This window comes from Eublepharis macularius, chromosome 2, assembly GCF_028583425.1.
Source record: "Eublepharis macularius isolate TG4126 chromosome 2, MPM_Emac_v1.0, whole genome shotgun sequence".
In the NCBI taxonomy this organism is placed as follows: domain Eukaryota; kingdom Metazoa; phylum Chordata; class Lepidosauria; order Squamata; family Eublepharidae; genus Eublepharis; species Eublepharis macularius.
In genome coordinates this window covers 119,298,335-119,318,885 of record NC_072791.1, presented here as the reverse complement: position 1 = coordinate 119,318,885, position 20,551 = coordinate 119,298,335, and the positions used below count along the sequence as shown (strand labels likewise).

The 20,551-nt window shown below is 45.2% G+C and overlaps 1 protein-coding gene across 3 annotated transcripts in view; it reads left to right on the top strand.

The window, feature by feature from the left end:
• The window catches only part of USP47 (ubiquitin specific peptidase 47), a 102,464-nt gene that overhangs the window by 27,185 nt on the left and 54,728 nt on the right, over positions 1-20,551 (top strand). For all 3 annotated transcript variants that reach the window (XM_054971152.1, XM_054971151.1, XM_054971153.1), the window contains exons 2-4: positions 16,058-16,261; positions 17,530-17,643; positions 19,819-19,957. In XM_054971152.1, coding sequence (XP_054827127.1) covers positions 16,058-16,261; positions 17,530-17,643; positions 19,819-19,957 — 457 coding nt within the window. The remainder of the gene's footprint in view (positions 1-16,057; positions 16,262-17,529; positions 17,644-19,818; positions 19,958-20,551) is intronic.

Here is a 20,551-nt window from a genome sequence, read left to right as displayed (position 1 = left end):
CAAGGTATCTGAGCATGTAGGATTGTCTCTTCCCACTGGCATTGAAACTTAGGCAGCTCTTGTGTATCTGGAGAGAATGGAAGGGCTTTCTTCTCTGCCTGTGTGCTTTCTTTCTCTTATAGCATGATTCACAGCAGTTGAGGCAAGAGAGTGTGAGCAAGCTGGCTGTGGAGAAAGGGCAGAAAATCATAACCACCCCGTTATGGGCTGCTTGCTATTTGCCTGGATATCTGCCATGGTAATGGTGGTTTTACTCACTCTTTTCTGTGACTATGTTACCCTTCTCATGACAGTCTCCTGGGTGTTGGGATGAGAGTGTAGAGGCTGTGAAGAAGGGTAGGGGGTTGGAGAAGATGGTTTGTTTACATCAGTCCCTAGTCTGCCACTCCGAGAAGCTCACACCTTACTCTCCAATAACTCTGATGGTAGTTATTTCAAGACGCAAAACACCTGCCAACCACAGGTTCTACTGAGGACTGACCTTGTCCACTTCCCTGGGATGTGTACTATTTTGGGAATGGTGCTCAGAAAAGCCACCTGTGGCTCCTGAGCCACATGTGGCCGGTCAGTCTGACTTCTGTTGCTGGGAAGATATTAGAACAGATTTTAAAGGGATCAATCTGTAAGCATCTGAAGGACCGCTCAGTGATCCGGGGAAGTCAGCATGGTTTTGTACCTAACAGATCTTGCCAGACCAACCTGGTTTCCTTCTTTGATCGAGTGACCAGCTTACTGGATCAGGGGAACTCTGTTGAAGTGTTTTATCTGGATTTCAGTAAAGCTTTTGATAAGGTCCCCTATGACATTCTGATGGGCAAACTGGAAGACTGTGGACTGGACTATAGGACAGTTCGGTGGATAGGGAACTGGTTAGAGGACCGCACCCAAAGAGTGGTGGTCAATGGCGTTTCATCAGATTGGAGGGAAGTGACCAGTGGGGTGCCACAGGGCTCGGTTTTGGGCCCGGTACTTTTCAATACTTTTATCAATGATCTGGATGAAGGAGTGGAAGGGCTGCTCATTAAATTTGCTGATGATACCAAATTGGGAGGAGTAGCAAACACCCAAGAAGATAGAATTAAAATTCAACAAGACCTGAATACTCTGGAGAAGTGGGCAGCTGTGAATAGGATGCAATTCAACAAAGACAAGTGCACAGTATTACATCTGGGCCACAAAAATGGGAAGCACAAGTACTGGATGGGGGATATACTTCTGGGAAGTAGTATATGTGAAAGGGATCTTGGGGTAAGAGTGGACTGTAAACTAAATATGAGCAGTTAGTGTGATGCGGTGGCAAAAAAGGCTAATTCAATCTTGGGTTGTATCAAAGGGGCCATAGCGTTGAAATCGCAGGAGGTCATAGCCCCTCTCTGTACTGCCTTGGTCAGGCCACACCTGGAGTATTGTGTGCAGTTCTGGAGGCCTCACTTCAAAAAGGATATGGACAAAATCGAGAGGGTGCAGAGGAGAGCGATGAGGATTGTCAGGGGTCTGGAGACTGAGCCCTACGAGGAAAGGCTGAGGGCCTTGGGAATGTTTAGTTTGGAGAAGAGGAGATTGAGGGGGGACATGATTGCTCTCTTTAAATATTTGAAAGGCTGTTGTTTGGAGGAGGGTAAGGAGTTGTTCCAATTGGCAGCAGAGGGTAGGACCCGAAGCGATGGGCTTAAATTACATGCACAAAGGTACCGACTGGATATTAGGAAAAACTTTTTCACGGTCAGAGTAGTTCAAAAGTGGAATCAGCTGCCTAGGGAGGTGGTGAGCTCCCCCTCACTGGCAGTTTTCAAGAAGAGGCTGGATGAATACTTGTCAGAGATGCTTTAGGCTGATCCTGCACTGGGCAGGGGGTTGGACTAGTTGGTCTGTATGGCCCCTTCCAACTGTATGATTCTATGATTCTATGAGTGAGCATTACTGCCCCAATCCCTCTCTCAGGATATTGTATGTTGTCAAAGTTTCTAGCCCCTTTTGAAGAATAAAATGTATTTTAAGGGTATGTAGATAAGTAGAATTAGTAGAAGTGCTGTTCCTCTAGTCCTAACAAATCCTTCTTTTAACTTAAATGCGTAGCGCCTTAAATTTAGAATATCTTAGACTAGTGGGGTGGGTGGACAGTAGAGGTTAGTATCTCTGTACCCCATGTAAACTGGTGAGCAGGGCTGTCAAATATGAAGGAGACAGAAAATGAGAACCATAATCTTCCTGGTGGCCAAGAGAGCCAAACAAAGTGCTTCAGGCACTTCAGTGTGTGAGTATACATTGAACATTCCCATTATTGAGATGGAAGGAAGAAAGAAGTGTAATCTTGGGCCAGTTACAATGGCATTCACATGTTGTTGATAAAATACCAGTTGATTAATTACCATTAAAATACCATTTGATTCAATCCAGTTTTGCAAGTCTGAGTGCAGTCTGTTGAACAAATTGTGTTGGCAGGTCCTGAACTTGGTTTCTAAATCCCACCTTTTGCACCTCAGTTAATTGTTTTGTACTTACTGGGTTTCCTGACATCTGAATGCAGAAATTCCAAGTTGTCTAGTAGAATCATAAGAACAACCTGTCCGTATCTGACTAGTGGTCCATATACTCCAATATCCTGTGTCCCACAGTGGCCAACCAGATTTCTCTGGAAGGCCTGCAAGTGGAGCCAAGGCCAAAGCCTCCCTCTGTTGTTGGTTCTCAGCTCTGGTACTCACAGTTGGTTCTTAACTCTGGTACTGCTGCTCTAACACAGAGATTCCATTCAGGCATTGTGGCTAATAGCTGTTAATGGACTTATCCTCCATGAATTTGTCTAATCCTCTTTTAAAACAACTTAGACTTGTGGCCACCTCTACATTGTATGGCAACAATTTCCTCATATTTATTACTTTTTGAGTGCAGAAGTACTTCTCTTGCCTGTTTATCTTATTTATATACTTCATTTATATACTCCCTTTCTTCCCAGTGGGGAGCCAAAATGGCTTACAATAGTCCAGTAAGGTAGGTTAAGGCTGTAAGTGTGTGACTGGCCCAAGGTCAGTGTGACAGTGAACCCCAAAGATTCACCTATCCCTCTTCATGGCTCTGAACCAATCCTGAGGGCAAACCCCAGAGACTGCCAGCCAGTCAGACCTCCTGGAACTCCATTGGATTGGAAGAGTTAACCACCTCAGCTTAAAAAGGGACTGTTGATATATTTTTTCTCAGATAGGGAGAATGCAGCTCTGGATAAGAGTGTAAGCTGTAGTCAGGCTTTTTATTTTGGGCTATTAGTTAGGATTTTGGGGTCCGAGTAGGGTAGGAAACTTATTTTAGGGAAATTTATTTATTTATTTATTCAATTTATATACCGCCCATCCCCAGGGACAGGAGGACAGAGTCAGTCTACGAGAGGAGGTTAATCTTGGGGGGAAGGAGTGGATGTTCTTTGGGGAGACAGGAATATTCTTCTACAGGAAAGGACAGAGGCAATCCATGAGGGAAAGTTAATCCTGGAGGGAAGGAGACCTTGGAGGAACAGAAATCTTCCCAGCGGGGCAGTCAAGGGATGGGTAGCCAGGAAACCAGAAAGGAAAAGCCTTTTAATGTGGAAACAGACCCTGTTTCTGGATTCTGTCTCCCCAATGGGATGGGCGAGGGGAGGCTGGAAACACCGATTCTTGGTGGGAGGGAAATCATTATGAGGATGCAGACATGGGCATGGGGAGACTAAAAGACAGGATTCTTGAGGGGACAGACATTTTGAGGGGAATAGATGTGGAAAGGAGGCTGAAAGTAAGGATTTTGTGGGGGACAAAAATTTGGAGGAGGCAGATGTGGACAGCCAGCAATTGGCAGATTCCCAGTGCGCATCAGCATTACATTCCATAATGAGGAGCTCCACCAATAGAGGCAGGACTTCTGTGAGTTGGTTTGGAGGCTGCAGGCTGAGCATAGTGGGGAGGAGGGGACAGGGTGGAAGAGGAGGGAGGGGATGGGGAGCAGTAGCTCCCAGCACCTCAGCCCCCAAGGGCCCAACCTTGCAGGACGCCTACTGGTCCTTGGTCGTGAACTGGGAGGTTGGCTGTGCGGGGGCGATGGGCTCCTGGGGTGGGGGACAGCCCGCCACACTCCCCCTGGTGCCTGGGAGGCAGTCACCTGCACACCTCCACGTTGGGGACATTGATTCTAGGGGTGGCCATCCTTTGTGGGCCCAGGATGTGGTCGCCTGCCTCCTTTCCCCTGGCGACAGGCTCCTGGGGGGGGCGCAACACTCCCCGTGGTGCCTGGGAGGTGGTCACCTGCATGCCTCCATGTACTGGACATGGATTCTGGGGGTGGCTGTCTATTTCTCATGGGCCGGGGAGGCGGTCACCTGCACGCCGCCTCAGTCAGGACATTGTTGCTGTAGTTGGGGAAACCATGGGTGCAGCAGTCAAATGAGCTTGCTTGTACAGATGGATTTTTGATGAGGTGGAGGTTGCATAGGTGGATGCCTGTCCACGAGGTAGGTGTTGTGTTAAGAGGTAGATCTTTGGCTGTGAGGTAGATGATGAGGTAGATGTGTTGTGCCATGAGGTAAATGTTATTTCATGGTGGGTGTTGCTGTTGCACTATGAGGTCTATTTTGTGCTATGAGGTGGATCTTGGGTCGTGCAGGGACACAACTCATGAGGAGGCAGACGTGGACAAGGAAGGGTGAAAGTGAAGATTCCTGGAGGGACGCAGAGGCATGGGTAGGAGGTATGCGTATATGGGAAAGAAGCAGCCACAGCCAAAATCCCACTATCCCTGGGAGAGAGCGGATTTCTGGGTGTCAGCACCCAGAATCCATCTCCCCTTCAGGTGGGTGAGTCTTGGGGGAATGGCTATGGTGAGGGAGTGTATGTGGGTGGGAGGCTGAAAGCGCCGATGCCAGGGGGAACAGAAATTTTCTTGGGGAGTGTTCCTGGGAGGAGGCGGGGTCTTCTTGGGAAGACAAAGGTAGTCTTGGGGGGACAGAAGTACTCTTTGAGGGGGCAGTTAAGGAGATGTTCTTGGGGAGACAGGGACGTTCTTTTAAAGGAAAGGACAGTGACATTCTATGAGAGGAGATTAATCTTGGGGGGAAGGAGTAGATGTTCTTTGGGGAGACAGGAGTATTGTACAGGAAAGGATAGAGGCGATCCATGAGAGAAGGTCAATCGTGGGGGGAAAGAGACCTTGAGAAATCTTATTGGGGGAAAAGACATAGTCTTTGAGGAGAAACGTTCTTTGAAAGGACAGAAAGAAAAGACAAAAATCTTCTTTGAGAGGCAAGAAGGTTCTTGGGGCAGATGGAAAGAGAGTCCTGGGTGAGAGTTGCGGCAACCAAAGTCCATCTCCCCAATGAGGTGGCCGAGAGGGAAGCCTTCCACTAGCCGAATCCGTCTGCGCAACAGGATGGGTGATTCTTGAGGGGACTCATGTGGAGAGGATTAAACGGGACGGGGTGTGGTGGGGTAATGTGGGCAAGTGGTTGGGATGTCAAGACCCTGGATAGTCTAGTGGCAAGAAATTTGCAAAGGGGTGGTGGTGGTCAGATCCTCCTGGAATGAACCCAGCTATGAAAAACCAAGTCCCTCTGCTGGGATGCAACCAGGGGGTGGCAGGCACTGCTGTACGAGGAGATTGGAGGACCTATGGGGAAGGAGGTTAAAATTCCCCTTGCGGGCGGGGGGATGCATTCACACCTGGTCCAGAGCCCTGACCCACCCAGATACCTTCCCATCCAGGACAGGTGCTCTAAATAATGATACTGACAATAAGTTTTCCGTAGACTGGTGGACTAGGGGATGGGTGGACCCTTTGGCAGGAAGTTAAAATTCTTCTTGCTGGGGAGGGGGTGCATTCACACCTGGCAAGGACAGGGGGTGGTCCAGAGCCCTGACCCACCCAGACAGCTGTTGGCTGGGGGGCCAAGGTTAATTTCCGGTGGGGGGATACTGGATCTTCAACCCCCCAGGTCCAGGGAGGGGTAGCCCAGTAGGGGGTGGTTGACCTTGATGAAGTCCAATTAATCCACCAGGAACGGGTCCAGGCATGAGTGGCAGGCATGCAGGAGGTCTACCAGGTGGGAGAATACCCGTTTAGTCTGGACACTGGGGGGGCGGAGAGGAGGTTCACTGCCACAGACGAAAGGTCCGACCTGATGGCAGCTTTGCGTGTCCAGTATTCCAGGGAATTGGAGTCAGGGGACTTTGGGGGCTCAGTAAGGTACTCTCACGTCATCACCTCTGCTGAGTCCTTTGCAAGGGCACATCTGGCCTCCCTGATATCACCAACTTCCCAGCTCACCACCGAGGACCAGTAGTGGGGTTTGTCCTTGTTGGGTGGGCTCTCATGGCCTAGGGCACTGGGCTCATCCACTTCCTCCTCCTCCTCTGCCAACAAGCCCTCTTCCATGGTGTCTTCTCTCCAGCTACATTGTTTTGCCTGCAACCTCAACCTCTCTACGGAGATCCTGCTTCCATTGCTGGAGCTCAGCATTGAGCATCACAATGCTGCCCTTTATACAGGGGTCACAAATGCAGGCCAGTCTGTACACCCCCTCTGGGCAGAGAGGATGCAAACAGGCGGCCACGCCTGCCTGAAACCTCCTCACCAGATCCCTGACCCTGGGTAGAAGAGCTTCCTCCTGCTCCAGTTTTTTGGCCAGCGCCCGGTCCAGCCAGCAGATCAGGGGGATAGCTTGCCCCAGGCTGGCTGTGTAGGAGCAGGGGAGGTCGGTGGTGTCCTGAAACGGCTTCAGGGCATGGACCATTTGGGAGAAGGCTACCCAGTCCATAGTGCTAAAGCTGAGCTCCTTTCCCTCTTGCAAAATGGGCACAGAGGACATGATATCCTGCACCGCTTTTCTTGTTCCAGCAGACAAAGTATCATCAGATAGGTGAAGTTCCAACGAGTGGACGTGTCCTGGAGGAGCTGGTGCTCGGGCTTTCCCCTCCTGCCTCTTGTACAGCTGGTGGGCAGGCTAAATGTTGCAGGAAAAGTGAGCAGCCAGATGCCGGCAGCTGTCCAACAAGGCACGCATGTCCAGGTGGGCTTGATGGTGCTACGCAGCCCAAGAGCATCCCTCATGACCAGGTGCATCTTGTGCACCAGGCAGACAATGCCCTCAAGAGATGCAGAATTAAGGGCTGCCACCATGTTTCTACGAGCATCCGTGACCATGTAGTCACGGACAGTATCACCCACGGTTGCCCCCTCTCTCAGTCCAGTCTTGATCGCAGTGGCAGTGTTCCTCCCCATCTGGTCTGTATCCATCACCCGCACCTGTAGCAGAACCACTCTGTAGCCCGGCGGCAGGGCTGTCCCCTCATCCCGGGGTGCTGATTTTTCCCTGGTGGTCCAGAGGTCCTCCGGTTGCCACCAGTGGGCAGTGAGGGCAAGGTATCCATGCTGATGGCTGCTCCACATGTCCACTGTGAAGTGCATGGTCCGCCCTTGTGCTCTGGACAACTGGTTCCTGACCAGCTCTGCCACAGAGTGGTAGATGGAGGGCAATACTCACCGGCCAACAGCCCTCTGCGAGGGAATGGTATGCTAGGGGGTGAAATGGTGCAGCAGCCGGCAAAAGCCCACACCCTCCACGATGGACAAAGGTAGTCTGTCTAGGCCAGTCATCTCAGCCAGCACACATGTGCCTGCCTCCTCAGCCCTTCCCCTATTCCTTTTGTTTGGCAGTGCCACTGACCCCAAGGGAACAATCCCCTGAAGGGTAACCTGCCTGGAAATTCCACTCCCACCCACAGCACCCTCGGTATGAGTCTTCTTCCTTGTGGTGGACTCCCATTCCCCTCCCCCTTCTCCCTGCTCAGAAGTCCTCTTTGCCCCCCTGCTGGATGGTTCTCGTTGCTCTGGAGGCAACATACTCGGATTGTGCCTCTGCAGATGCCTGGGAAGGGTGGTGGACAACAGGTGCTCGGGGTCTGAACCCATATGCACCAGGTTATTGCAGACACAGCAGTGCACCACACAGGGTTCGTTGGGGAGGGTTGGAAGTGCTGCCAAAGTGTGGGCTTGAAAAGGAGACCGAGAGTTGGTGGGTCAGGACGGAGGCTTAACTGCCATTGTGTGTGGCTGGGCCAGGAGGACTGACTGAGGGGTGGACTGCAGGCAGGGGCAGCCCCAAGTGGTTGGGATGTGAAGGAGCGGGATTTTTCTCCACAACCCCCTCATTTATCAGTACCCTGAGATCCCTCCTCCTTAAAAAGTTTTAGCCGCTGCTCTTCCTCTGGCAATGCTAACAACTTCTGCCGCCTCCTCAATCCCCACAAGCGGATCTGGGAAAAGAGGCTCTGTCTCTGAGACCTCTGCACTAGGGCTGGGCATCAGCAGGATGGGCTTGGGACTTCTTCCCCTACCCTTGTCCCCCACTCTAAACTTCATAGTCCTAATGGGCATTGTGTGTTGGTGTTCAGGTGAGTAACCTACTAGGCTTAGCCCCTGAGCTTGGCAGTGGCACAGAGACTAGGGTGGAGCCAGAGCCCTGACCCACCACCCAGGCACCTTTCCAGCCAGGACAGGTGCTCTAAATAAGAGTCCTCACAGGAACCCACTAGGTTTAGCTCCTGAGCCTGGCTCTGGAACAGAAGCAGGTGCTTCAGAGCCCTGAAGCACCAGAATCTCAAGCACAAGTTTTTAAATACCTCCCTCTGTGACTGAAAATCCAACAGCAATTCCTCCCAGTCTAACTGCCTGCTGGAAACTGAAACCACTCACCTGAGAGCTGGGGGTTATATACTCCTTCTGCTCTCTTTGAACAGAATGAGAGCTCTCTGGTTGGCCGCCAGAGCTGCCTATCAAGCTTTGGAGGGCTGACATTGGTGTTCCCAGTACTGCAGAAGGTCTGCAGAAGTCCATCCCCCCGTTGCCCGTCCATCCCCAGGAGCAGTGATGAACCAAAATATGAACTAAACGAACCGCCCTAAAAATCATAATGGTTTGTTGCGGATCGTCAGAAAAACTCGCTGACGAACTGCTGGTTTGCAAACCATGAACTGGCCCGGTTCATGACGAACTTTGGTTCATATTTCAGTTTGTGCCCATCCCTAGTGTCAGCCTATCTAGACAATGTGTGAGGTCTGCAATCTTGGCAACAGACAGTCGTCACCATGTGGTCAAAATGCCTGCACTCTGTATTTCTAGTTTAAGTTGCCTTGGCTGTCCCCAGCCTTAACTCAGCCATAATCTGCCCCTTCTTCCTTGCTTGAGTTTAAGGTGCAGTGATTCTAAGGAGTAATCTCTTTCTATTGCTAAATCAGCCATAGCATCTTGGCCAGCTGTAGTGCAGTCTTAAGACTTCTTCTGCAAGGCATTTTGGGCTTCCCACTGGAGTTGGCTGTAGTGACCACAGCAGTTCAGCTTCATCTGGCAGGTACTGATTTGTATCCGACCAAAGCACTCCCTCCTGGAGTTGATATATTTGGAGCCACAATTAATATTCTCATTTCAGTCTAAGTCCTCATGTGTTTCCTTCCTTAGTTGTTGCATTTCCTAAACTAAAAAGCTCCAAGTGCCTAGTTTTTTTTCTTTTGTAGAGAAGTGGCATTATGATCTTGATGAGGAGTTAGGATGTAGTCTTATCTGAGATGGTTTGCTGAGCTTCAAAGTACTCCAGTGTCCAGTGAAACTGCAGGGCCAAGCTTCTGTCATCGCTTCTTATTCTGAGGAAGGGAGGAGTTCATCTCTGTTGCACAGAGATGCTTGGGGAGCAGTATGGTATTTTGCTGTTTTCTTAGCCCTCCTTTGTCTTAATCCAGGATGATGTTGGGGGAATTCCTTACCTTTCTCTGGCACTACAGAAAGATCATGGGTGCTTCCCTGACTTTTTACAGGCTTAAGAGGTGTTTGAAAAACAACAAGCCACCTTGCAATTTCTAAGACTTTTCAGGTTCCTGAGAAGAGAGATGGGGCTTTTCCGCATGCTCAACTTACAGCAGAATTTTCCTGGGTATTTGACCTGCAAGGATCAGTTTCAAGAATCGGTTCCACTTTGGACTTCTATAATTCCGCCCTTGAGAGAGTCAAACTGAAGAGGTGTCTGGTCTTTGCTTCTGTACCCTGTTTTTGTTGTGGGATTTCTAGGGGATGAAGATTATGTTAGGGGTTTCATCAGCATGACTTTTTTTTGTGCATGCATTAAGATGTTGTAAAGTTTGGATATTGGAGGTTGTGGTTAACCTCCTTTACTTGTCCATCCATCAGTGATCGGATGGTGTTATTTCACCTCCCAAAATTGCTGTGTGTTAATTGACTGAGGTGTTCTGGAGGGAAGCTTTGAAATATTAAGCGGGATTCAGGACTCTCTGCCCAGTTTTTCTGGTAATCATTGCAGTGTTATGCTTTTTGGTGGTCAGAGATTCTGCTTTGAGTACACAGTGAGCGACGAGGGTTTCGAAAGTGATGGTGATATACTTGATTCAGTTAATTCTAATCACACGCTCCCCCATTGTTTTAAAACCAGTTTATTCTAATCTCTCTTTTTCCCGTAATGTTGCTGTTAAAACAAAAAATCGGGGGAAATTGGACTAAAATACATAAAATACAGACTCCTGCACAAATGTCAAAATGCCCTGCACACACAACACATAACATACAATGTGAACATTTTTTAAAAAGGAAAACTTGAGGGCTGAGAATGGTTAGGAGAAGAAAAGGGACCCTACACTTGTTTAGTTCGATCTCAGGTTTAACAGTTAATCAATTGAAATCAGAGTTGTTTCCCATTAATCTAACCCCTAGTTCAGTAGCTAGGTTATGAACACGATTTACATTCAAATGGGTTACTAAGAAGATGAGATGTCTAGGAGTTTATATCCCCCTATGCTTGAATGATGTTGTTCGGGTAAATTTCAATGAACTTTTTAAATCTGTGCTGATCGTTTTTTCTAAATGGAAAAAACAAAGTTACTCATGGTTTGATAGGATCTCACTAGTTAAATCTCTTATTCTCCCTAAGTTTCTGTTTCTGTTCTGATCCCTCCCAGTTAAAATACATCCAAGAAAAATACAGCTTTGGCAAAGGGCTCTCAATGAGTTTATTTGGTCTGGTCGCAAACCAAGAGTTGAGTTCCGGATGTTACGTCAGCCCTCAGGTTTAGGTGGTCTGAATGTCCCAGACCTGTCTTTATATCATACTGTCTCTTCTTTGGCTCCATTGATTCAGGCTTTAAGATTGAACCCAACAGAAGCCTGGATCTCTGTAGAAAGTTTATTTTCTTCACCACTTTCCTTACCAGTAACCATCTGGGCCTCAGCTAAAAACAGGCCAGTTATGATTTCCTCGAATTCCCTACTGGACAACAGGCTGAAAACCTGGGATAAATATAGGAAAATCTTAGCTCCGGGTATCTCTCCCCTAACAGCTTTCATTAACCAAGATTGGTTTCCCCCAGGAAAGGATTTAAGTGAGTTTATGGAATGAAAAGACTCTGGGATATTGTTGATTATTAATTGGATTAAAAATGGGACAATTCTGGATAAATCTATAGTGGAAGAAAGGTATATTAGGATATCTTAGTTTAGATCTCTTCAGCTGAAACATCTGTTCACTAAGCTGATCAGGTACAAGGATTTGCTTTGGCCCATAACTCCTTTTGAGGAAATTATTTGGAGTGGGAAAGATGGTAAACGGTAGGATTTCAACCCTTTACAAATTATTATTAAGGGTGAAAGATAAAGATCTTCTGCCATACCAAAAAAAAAAAGGGTTTTCTCGGAATCTGATTGGAAACAGATATGGAACTCTCCTTCCAACAAATCTAGTTGTTGGAATATTAAACTCCAATTTTACAAGCTGTTGTCGAATTGGTATTTAATGCCACATAAATTGAATCAGATGATTAGGTCGTTGAGCCCTTTAGGCTGGAGATATTGCAAGCAGGAAGAAACAACCCTACATATGTGGTGGGAATGCCATTTCATTCAGGAATTTTGGAGAGTGGTTCACAAAGAGATATCCAACATGGTGGGTCTTTCGTTGCCATACTCCCCAGAATTTTTCCTATTGGATTTTTGGCCCAACTCTGTGCTAGTTAGGAATACCAGATCTCTTGTTTCGACATTAGTTGCCTCTGGTCATTGCTGGGAATTGGAAATCCCTTGTAGGCCCATTGCTAAAAAAATGGTATCAGAAATTATGGGAGAAATATTTGATGGGTAGGATTATGCACAATCTGTTTTTTGGGAACTTGCATATGAAAGTCCCTTTATTCAAATATGATAAAATATGGGAACCATTTTAGATGTTTTAAATGCCAAAGAAGTAATCCCCCCAATGCAACAAAGTTTAAATGCTTGTTTATTGTAATTCTTGGGTTTTTAACAATTTGCCAAGAGGTGTTTTTATCATTTCTTTTATAGTTTAATTTTAATCTCCTTCTTGTTTGTATTTTATGGTTTTATCATTTCTTGTATTAAATCTTTTTATTTATTTAAAAAATGAGAAGAAAAAGGGAGAGAAAGGGTGTGGTTACTAGACATGGGCACGAACAGAAAAAAAAACATGAACATGGTGTTTGTTGTTCGTTGCCATCCATGAACAACAAACATTGACGAACTTGACCTGTTCATGAACATGTTCGTTGTTCGTGGGAGCCAGCAGGCTCTCCTCCAGCCATCAAGATCCCTACCACACCACTCCCAGAAACCTTACCTGAGTAGACAGCAGGAAATGTACCAATAATAAATAATAGCTTTGCCCCAGAGCCTGGCAGCAGCCCTGGAACCTGAAGGGGTAGATCCCTACCGCACCACTCCCAGAAACCTTACCTGAGCAGGCAGCAGGAAGGGTACCAATAATAAATAATAGCTTGGCCCAGAGCCTGTCAACAGCCCTGAAACTTGAAGAGGTAGATCCCTATCCCACCACACACAAAGAAAATTCAAGCTCCAATGCACTCTCCCTGTCTCTCTCTCAAAATGCCAACGGCAACTGTCTCTCCCTCACTGTCTGCAAAACCAGAGCTGAGCTCCTCCCTCCCCCCTGCTCTTTGTTTCCTTGTAACAAATTTGGAGCTCCACATTTGAAAGGAAGACGTGCCTATCAAGCTACATTGGGCTTAGATTGAGGTTTCCAAGGCAACAGCAGGAGTTCAGACAGAATTCAGGCAGTCCCTGCCTCCAGTTGCCACGGGAATTGATTACAGGTGCCAGATTGTCTGGTTTAACGAACAGCAACAAACGAGGCTTGCAACGACCACCTGTTTGTTTAGAATGGGGCCTCATGAACAGCTTGTTCACGAACAGCTGATTGGGCTGTTTGTGGCTTTTTTTAGTTCGTATTGCTGTTCGTGCCCATCTCTAGTTGTTACACATTGCTGTTCAACGAGTCAGGAAGGATGCCGGGGGATAAAGGAGAAGGTGAAAGGAAGGGCCGGGGCTTACACCAAAGACAATGGTCTGCACTTCAAAAAAGCTGTCTTGTCTTTGCTTTTTTAAAAAAATCAGGTTTATGTGCAGGGAGAAAACCTGGAGAAAAATCAATTCTGCAGCAGATATAGAACTCGAAAAAGTATGGGAAGCAATTTGAAGACTGAACCCAAGGTATTTTGACCTTGTGGAATACCTCATGGATCTCATAGTTAACAATGAAGATTTCATGGTTTGGAGTACAAGTTTGCTAATTAGGATGTCTTGGCAAGCCTTGTTTAATGCTACATATGAAACAGTAGAAGCTGTGAGGGGTGGGCCGGTCTTAACTAAGAGAGCCAGTTTGATGTAGTGGTTAAGAGAGGCAGGACTCTAATCTCTCAGCCCCACCCACCTCATAGGGTGATTGTTGTGAGGATAATCATAACACACTTTGTAAACCACTCTGTTTTTTTTTTAAGATTTTTTATTTTTTTTTATTAACTACATTGACTAACAATACAAAGGGAGAGAAGGGGGGCAGGGGAAGGAAAGAAAAAAAACAGCAACATATAACAACATTACACTACACATAATGCTTTCCCTTCATACTGCCATTATTAAAAAATTAAAACTTTGTATAATATTGATGGAGTGGCTGACCTTGCAAAATACAAATTACAATTCAAATTAAGTCTTCCTCCCCCCCCCCCCCCCGGGCCTCGGACGCAATTCTCTCTGAGCAACTGCAGCCGCAGTGCTCGTTCCCTCCCCCCCCTTCAGACTTCGCCTTTTCTTCTTGCTTGGTGTCTTGCTGAAATTCTTGATTTTTGTCCTCAAAATCCCTTAATTGATCTTCTGATGTTATCTTGTAAGCTTGATCTTTGAAACTGAACCAAATACCTTCCGGAAATAGCCATTTGTACTTTATTCCACATTCCCTCAGAAAAGCTGCGAGCTTTTTATACTTAAATCTTCTTTTCCGAACTAAAAATGGAACGTCCTTCAGTATCTTGACTTTATTACCCAGAAAATCCAGATCCGCATTATATGAGTTGTATAGGATAGTATCTTGGATCCTTTTAGATGAAAACTCGATGATGATCTCGCGAGGCAGCTGACGCTTCGTTGCATATTTTGAAGAAGCCCGACGGACTTCCAAAATGGCGCTTTTTACCTCTTCTTTAGTTGCCCTCGTGGATGTCGCCAATAGTTCCGAGGCCAGACCCCATAAATCCTCATTTTCCTCCTCTTTCATGTTCTGGAGGCGCAAAATTGTCTGTGTTCGTTCCACTTGTAGCCCGATGAGCTGGTTCTCCACCAGCTTTAACTCTTTATTCGTTGCCCTCACGAGTGACGCATTTTCCCGGGCAGACTTCTCTGCCCCCCCCGCTGCTTCCTTGATGGTTTTCACTTCGCTCTCAATTAAGCCCACCCTTTGATCTATTTCGTTCAGCTTGTCAACAAAGGGCTTTATGGCTTCGATAACCGACCTTTTCACCAAGTCTTCGAGCGACTCTCCTTTCGCCTGCAGGGCAGCCGAAATTGACTTGCCCAAAGCGGGACTCTGCTTTTTCGCTGCCTTTTTAGGGGGGGGGGGGACCGCCAACCAAATTCTGAAACTCAGCGAGGGGGAAGAGCGAGCCTTCTTAGCTTCAGATCCCACCACTCCTTCGCGTGCGCTTGTAATAACAGAAGGGATTCGCTTACTTACAGGCTTCCGCCTAGTTCTGCTCTTTGCCGTTTTCCATGGCCCAGCAGCACTCAAGGTGCCGCGCATGTCTGCCGGCCTCCATAGGGACAAATGGGCAATTTACCCCCCGCATCGATTTCAGGGGGCTCTTCCCGCCACGTCCTGGACCCTGCCTCCCTCACTGGGAGCCCTGGGGGCTAATCTTCGCAGATCAGCCGCCCGGTCAGGCTGCTCAGGTGCTTCCTCCCGGACCTGCGGAGAGGAGCGTCTGACATGGCCGAGAAAACGAAACCGAATCCCACTTTGTAAACCACTCTGAGTGGGCATTTAAGTTGTCCTTAAGGGCAGTATATAAATCAACTGTTATTTTGGCATAATGTGACTTTGTTTTATGAACAAGCTTGCCATTTTTGCGACTGTGATTATATGAATTTTAGTTACTTTTAAAACAATTGTTAATTTTACTATAGATTGCATGCATCCTCCTTTGGTGGCAAAATTAAAGGCCAATAACGACCCTCTTTACCTAAATAGTACGCAGTGTAATATTTGGCTAATCTGGGTGCTATTCAAATGATTTTATGTAACTACAGCTATTATTGTTAATGTTATTGTTATTAAAATTATCCAAAACACAATCAGCAATAAGCAGAGGTCACATGTCTTTATTGATTGGCCTTGCTAAGCTGATACAAGTTTCTACTGGAGACCTAAGTATCAACCAGATATCAGCGTAATGTGTACGCTGTTCCAAGTAGCGCTGTCTTTTGCAGTTCTGTAGTAGTAGTAGTAGTAGTAGTAGTAGTAGTAGTTATTATTTAGCTTAGTTGGTCTGGCTCTAATGAGAAGGTAAAAAATCCAGATTTGAAATCCGGCTTTGTAAAGAAATGCTATTTGTGTGTGTTGCTTTTATTATTTTTGAAAAATGTTTTATCACACTGACAATATTGATCAAGTGAACATAAAATAACAAAAACAAACTCCAGAATAGAAATTATTAAAGATTATTTCTCTCTTTTATTATAGATTGAAAGTGCTGCCGATGAGCCTAGAGTTCTGTGTATAATACAGGATACTACTAATTCTAAGACAGTGAATGAACGCATCACTTTGAACTTACCAGCTTCCACTCCAGTAAAAAGATTGTTTGAGGATGTAGCCTCCAAAGTGGGCTATGTTAATGGAACATTTGATTTGATTTGGGAAAATGGAGTCAATGTTGCTGATACGGTAAAATCAACTATTTTACTTGCAGGATTAGAAATGTTGGGAATATTTTTGGAGCATTGGAGGTCTTTCTATTCTTTCAAAATATTTATAGTGTGGGAACTTATTGAATCTGTTTTTCTTAGGCTTCTTGAATATCTGTGTGTTTAGGTATTATCAGTTGAGTTATGGAATGATCACATAAAGTAGAGTTAGTTCTAGTAGATCTATCCTGTCTTTTCTTTACTCTTCCCTGCCTCTGCCAAACAGTGGTTCTGGTCTTTAGGAACAGCTTGGGTTGGGTGAAGTGGGAGTAAGACACGCACGCACGCACGCACGCACGCACGCACAGAGAGAGTGGAAGTGCCATTGTGTTTATGAAAATCTTACTCTGCTTTAGATCTCATACTCATCAGAACAGTGTTTAACTGAGTGATGGCCCAACAGGGTGCCCATCAGTGTGTTTCCTACTGCTCCACTTTTTGACTACTTTCACACTAATCTTCCTCTCTCTGAACTCTTCACTGAAGCTTTATTTTAAAAGTAAGAATGAAGGAGGGGATTAGGAAGAATCCAAAACCCATACTTCTGAATGTAATATAAGCTAATGGTAGATTCACCATGCCTTTAGAAAAAAAAATACTTAAGTACCATCTCATGACTACCATTTTATGATGAGGCCTGTCTTGAAAATGTCCACTGACTCAACACGTTTTGAGAACCCCTGATTTAATACCCTGACTTATTCACTAGCAATACATGACTTAAATTTTAAATTAACATATTTCTTCATAGTTCTATTGTCAGGATCATATGTTTCTGACACACTGATTTCAGGAGATTATAAAAATGTTTCAGATGAGGCTGTATTTATAATTATCAAAGAGCCCAAAGCAGAACCCTACTCATGGAATAAACTCTCCAACTTTATTTGGTGGTCCTCGTGTCACCTGAAAATAGAACAGCATAGAATGCGGAGGAGGGGCTGCAACTTGCATGAAAAACCTGTAAAAATTGGGGTATATTTTAGATGTTCAGAAGTTTCTTCCACTCGTAAGGATTTCTCTGTACTGAATTTCATTTGAATTTCTTAATCAGTTTTCTGATGTTATTTTTTCTTGTGTTGAGCGTTTAATATGAATCCTAGAATATTCAGATGATAGAAAGCCAGTGACAGTACTTATTTTGTAGTTAACAGGTAGAGTGGCATGGAGATATTAAAGATATCTATATACCATTTTTTGCTAAGAATCCTTTGGCTTACACAAAAATGAAATTTGTTTTTGTTATAGACACTATTGAAACAGTCTAGTGAGAAATCTGTTGTTGATTCTGGTTTTGAGCCTGGGAAAAAGAATTTTCTACATCTGACAGATAAAGATGGAGAACAACCTCAAATCTTATTGGTAAGAACATTTTTTAAAATTATCAAGACATACTGTTTTTAATTTTCCTTTTATTCTATTAAGTGTGCCATACTGTGTTTCACTTGTGTATAGAAACCAATGTTTCTTAACAAGGGAGGCAAAAGGCATCATAGGAACCAATACCTGTGTGTGTGTTCGTATATAAATAAAAATATTAAAAACAGATGGAGGGCACAACTTGGAAATTCCATCTCTCCAAACTTCCACTGTTAGATTCTCTAAGAATTTAGCAACTTGCATTGGCTAATCCCCCTTCCTTTAATTTCTACCTCTTTAACTCATATCTGTTCCTAATACAATGTAGTCTTGGCACTTATTTATTCTTCATCAGGCACAGGCCCTTTCATTTAATTTACAAAGTAATATTTTATGCGTACTTGTAGAGACTTCCAAATATGTAGAAACCCCTCTGAGGGTGGCCTGTTTTTCATTTTCTGCACTGGCCAGGCATTTACTCTGACGTAACTATATAAGGCAAGTGCTCAGTAATGTTGAACTTCTGGTGTGTACAATAACATGTTCTTTCTAGCTGAAGACCAGAGGTGTTGCATCACATTTCCCAACACCTCCCTATGTTGAGCATTCCTTACCTAGTAAAACAAGGCCAGGGGACTACTCTTTGTAGCAGTTTTGTTGTTTTATCTGAGGGAGATTGCACATCTTCTCTCTACCTGTACCTAGTGAAAGCAGGATAATGGCCAGTCATACTGGAGGAAAGCTGTATGTGGTGTATGTTGCAGCCTCATCAGGCATAAGCCTTTACTGCTCTACTCATTGCTAATACAAACCCTGTGTAGAAGTGAAGACGGTGTCTTGCTTTGGTGTTTGATGACTCTTCCGTAGTTATGCCTGTCCTTGTATTCCACCCAGAATGGTGCTTCTATTGTATATTGTCACTAGGAAGAGAAGGGCATCTTTGACTGCTGCGTGACTTTTCCCATTGGGAAGGGAGGCAAGGATAAAGTACAGCTTCCTATGACCACCAGTGGAAGTCACTTTTCTCACCCTTCAGCAATTTGAGCTTTGATTTGCAGTGCTCTTAAGACAGATTTTACCTGGGCTTTCACTTCATCTTTAAAAACACTTTTATAAGCTGCAACATTTATGTGTTAGTTGAGGTGACACAGCTGTGAGAGTGTGAGATTATACTCTGAAGAAACCTTTTATATTTCTTTGGAGATGCTTTGGAAATTTAGTCCAGATACACAAGTGCCCTGTGCACCCAGACACCTGATGTTAAAGCAGCAGAAGTCCCAGGGTGAGACCTTAACCTGCATAGCACTTCTCTTGCTCCAAGGCTGAGGAGCCCTCCCAAGAAGTCTCCTCGTCCTTCACCAAGATCGTGAAGCCCAGTTTTCTTTCCTGACTAACAGTGGCTCATAAGGAAAGCAAGCTATGCCTCTTCCATCTTGCTCTCTATAGCTCTTCCACCTTGCTCTGTCTCTTCCAGCTCTACCAGCTGGAAAGAGATCTTCCAGTATGTTTATCACCCAGTAGAATCTCTCTACATGAGACATCTGACACATGAAGAATATGTGTCAGGAGATACAATGTTAGCCGGAAAGGGTAGTTTAAAAAGACAGAGCCGACGGCAGGGTAAAAGCTTTACTATACACTGTAGCTGTGTGAAGGGGCTGTGAAATTCCAGAAGGGAAACTTCAGCCCATTATAACCTCTCTAGGTTCAAGCTTGGCTCTGGAAGGCAGCTCCAGCCCATTTCCATTCCTTACTGCCCTCTGGTTGCAACCCCACACAGTTTTAGACTAGAGAGGTGAAATTGACAGAGCCTTCTGGAGGCAAAGGTGAAATTAACAAATACTCTGAGAAGCAATCTCCTCTGGCTCTGTCTTTTTAAACTATGCTTCCCGGCTGACATTGCATCTCCCTACACTTAACAAATTTGTGTTTAGGTGTCTCGTGTAGAGAGACTCACAGTTGAGCTATGTTATTAGCTTTAGATTGTACAGCTTGTTAGGAGCAGAATGAAGCAGCCAGGCATATCCTTCCTTTTGTTGCCCCTATAATTGGTCAAATCTCATTGGGTGGCATTTGCCTGAAGCCTTCTGAAGTGTTTTGGTTAGTCTTGAATGTACAATATTAATGTCTGGATTTCTTGTCCTTTAAAGTGCACTAACTAATGTAACCAATTTTTAGGAGGAGTCCAGTGGAGAACATGACCGTAATCAAGACCAATTTATAGGTCCTCTACCACGAGAAGGTTCAGTGGGTTGTTCCAATGATTATGTCAGTCAGAATTATTCCTATTCATCAGTTCTGAGTAAATCAGAAACCGGTATGATGGCTTGTTTGTTCTTTTTCACTGTATAAATAGAAATGTTTTAACATGGTACACATTAAATGATATTATGTATCGGTAGGAGAGAGTGCATCCAGACCAGCAACTGTATGTGTGTTTTCAGGCAAACTGGTAGTGCTACTGTTAAGAGTGGTGGTGGAAGTAATGGACGGAATGGTGCCTTCACCATTCAGCTACTCCCTAAAGGTGGGAGAAGTAGATCAGAGAATTCTTGTAAAGCTTGTACAGTAACTTCTTATCTGTCCTCTTCTTGAACAGAAGCACTGCATCCTTACATTTATTTACTTCTATGATGCAGTATGTTATCTGTAAAAATCTCAAATCTATGCAGTTACTACAAAATTTATAAAACAGTATTTAATAATGCTGTAATGTTAAACATATCCTCTTTGTCCTTTTGAGTGGTTGCTGTATAGACAGATAGCTGTCACTTTATTATAATTTATCACTTCTGTTTGCCTATTAGGGTCCATATGTACATTAAGTAATATGGTTTCAGCAACTTGAAATCTGGTAAAGCAGTTGCATTAAGGATAGGTGCTCAGCAGTGAAGAGATTATTATTCAATGT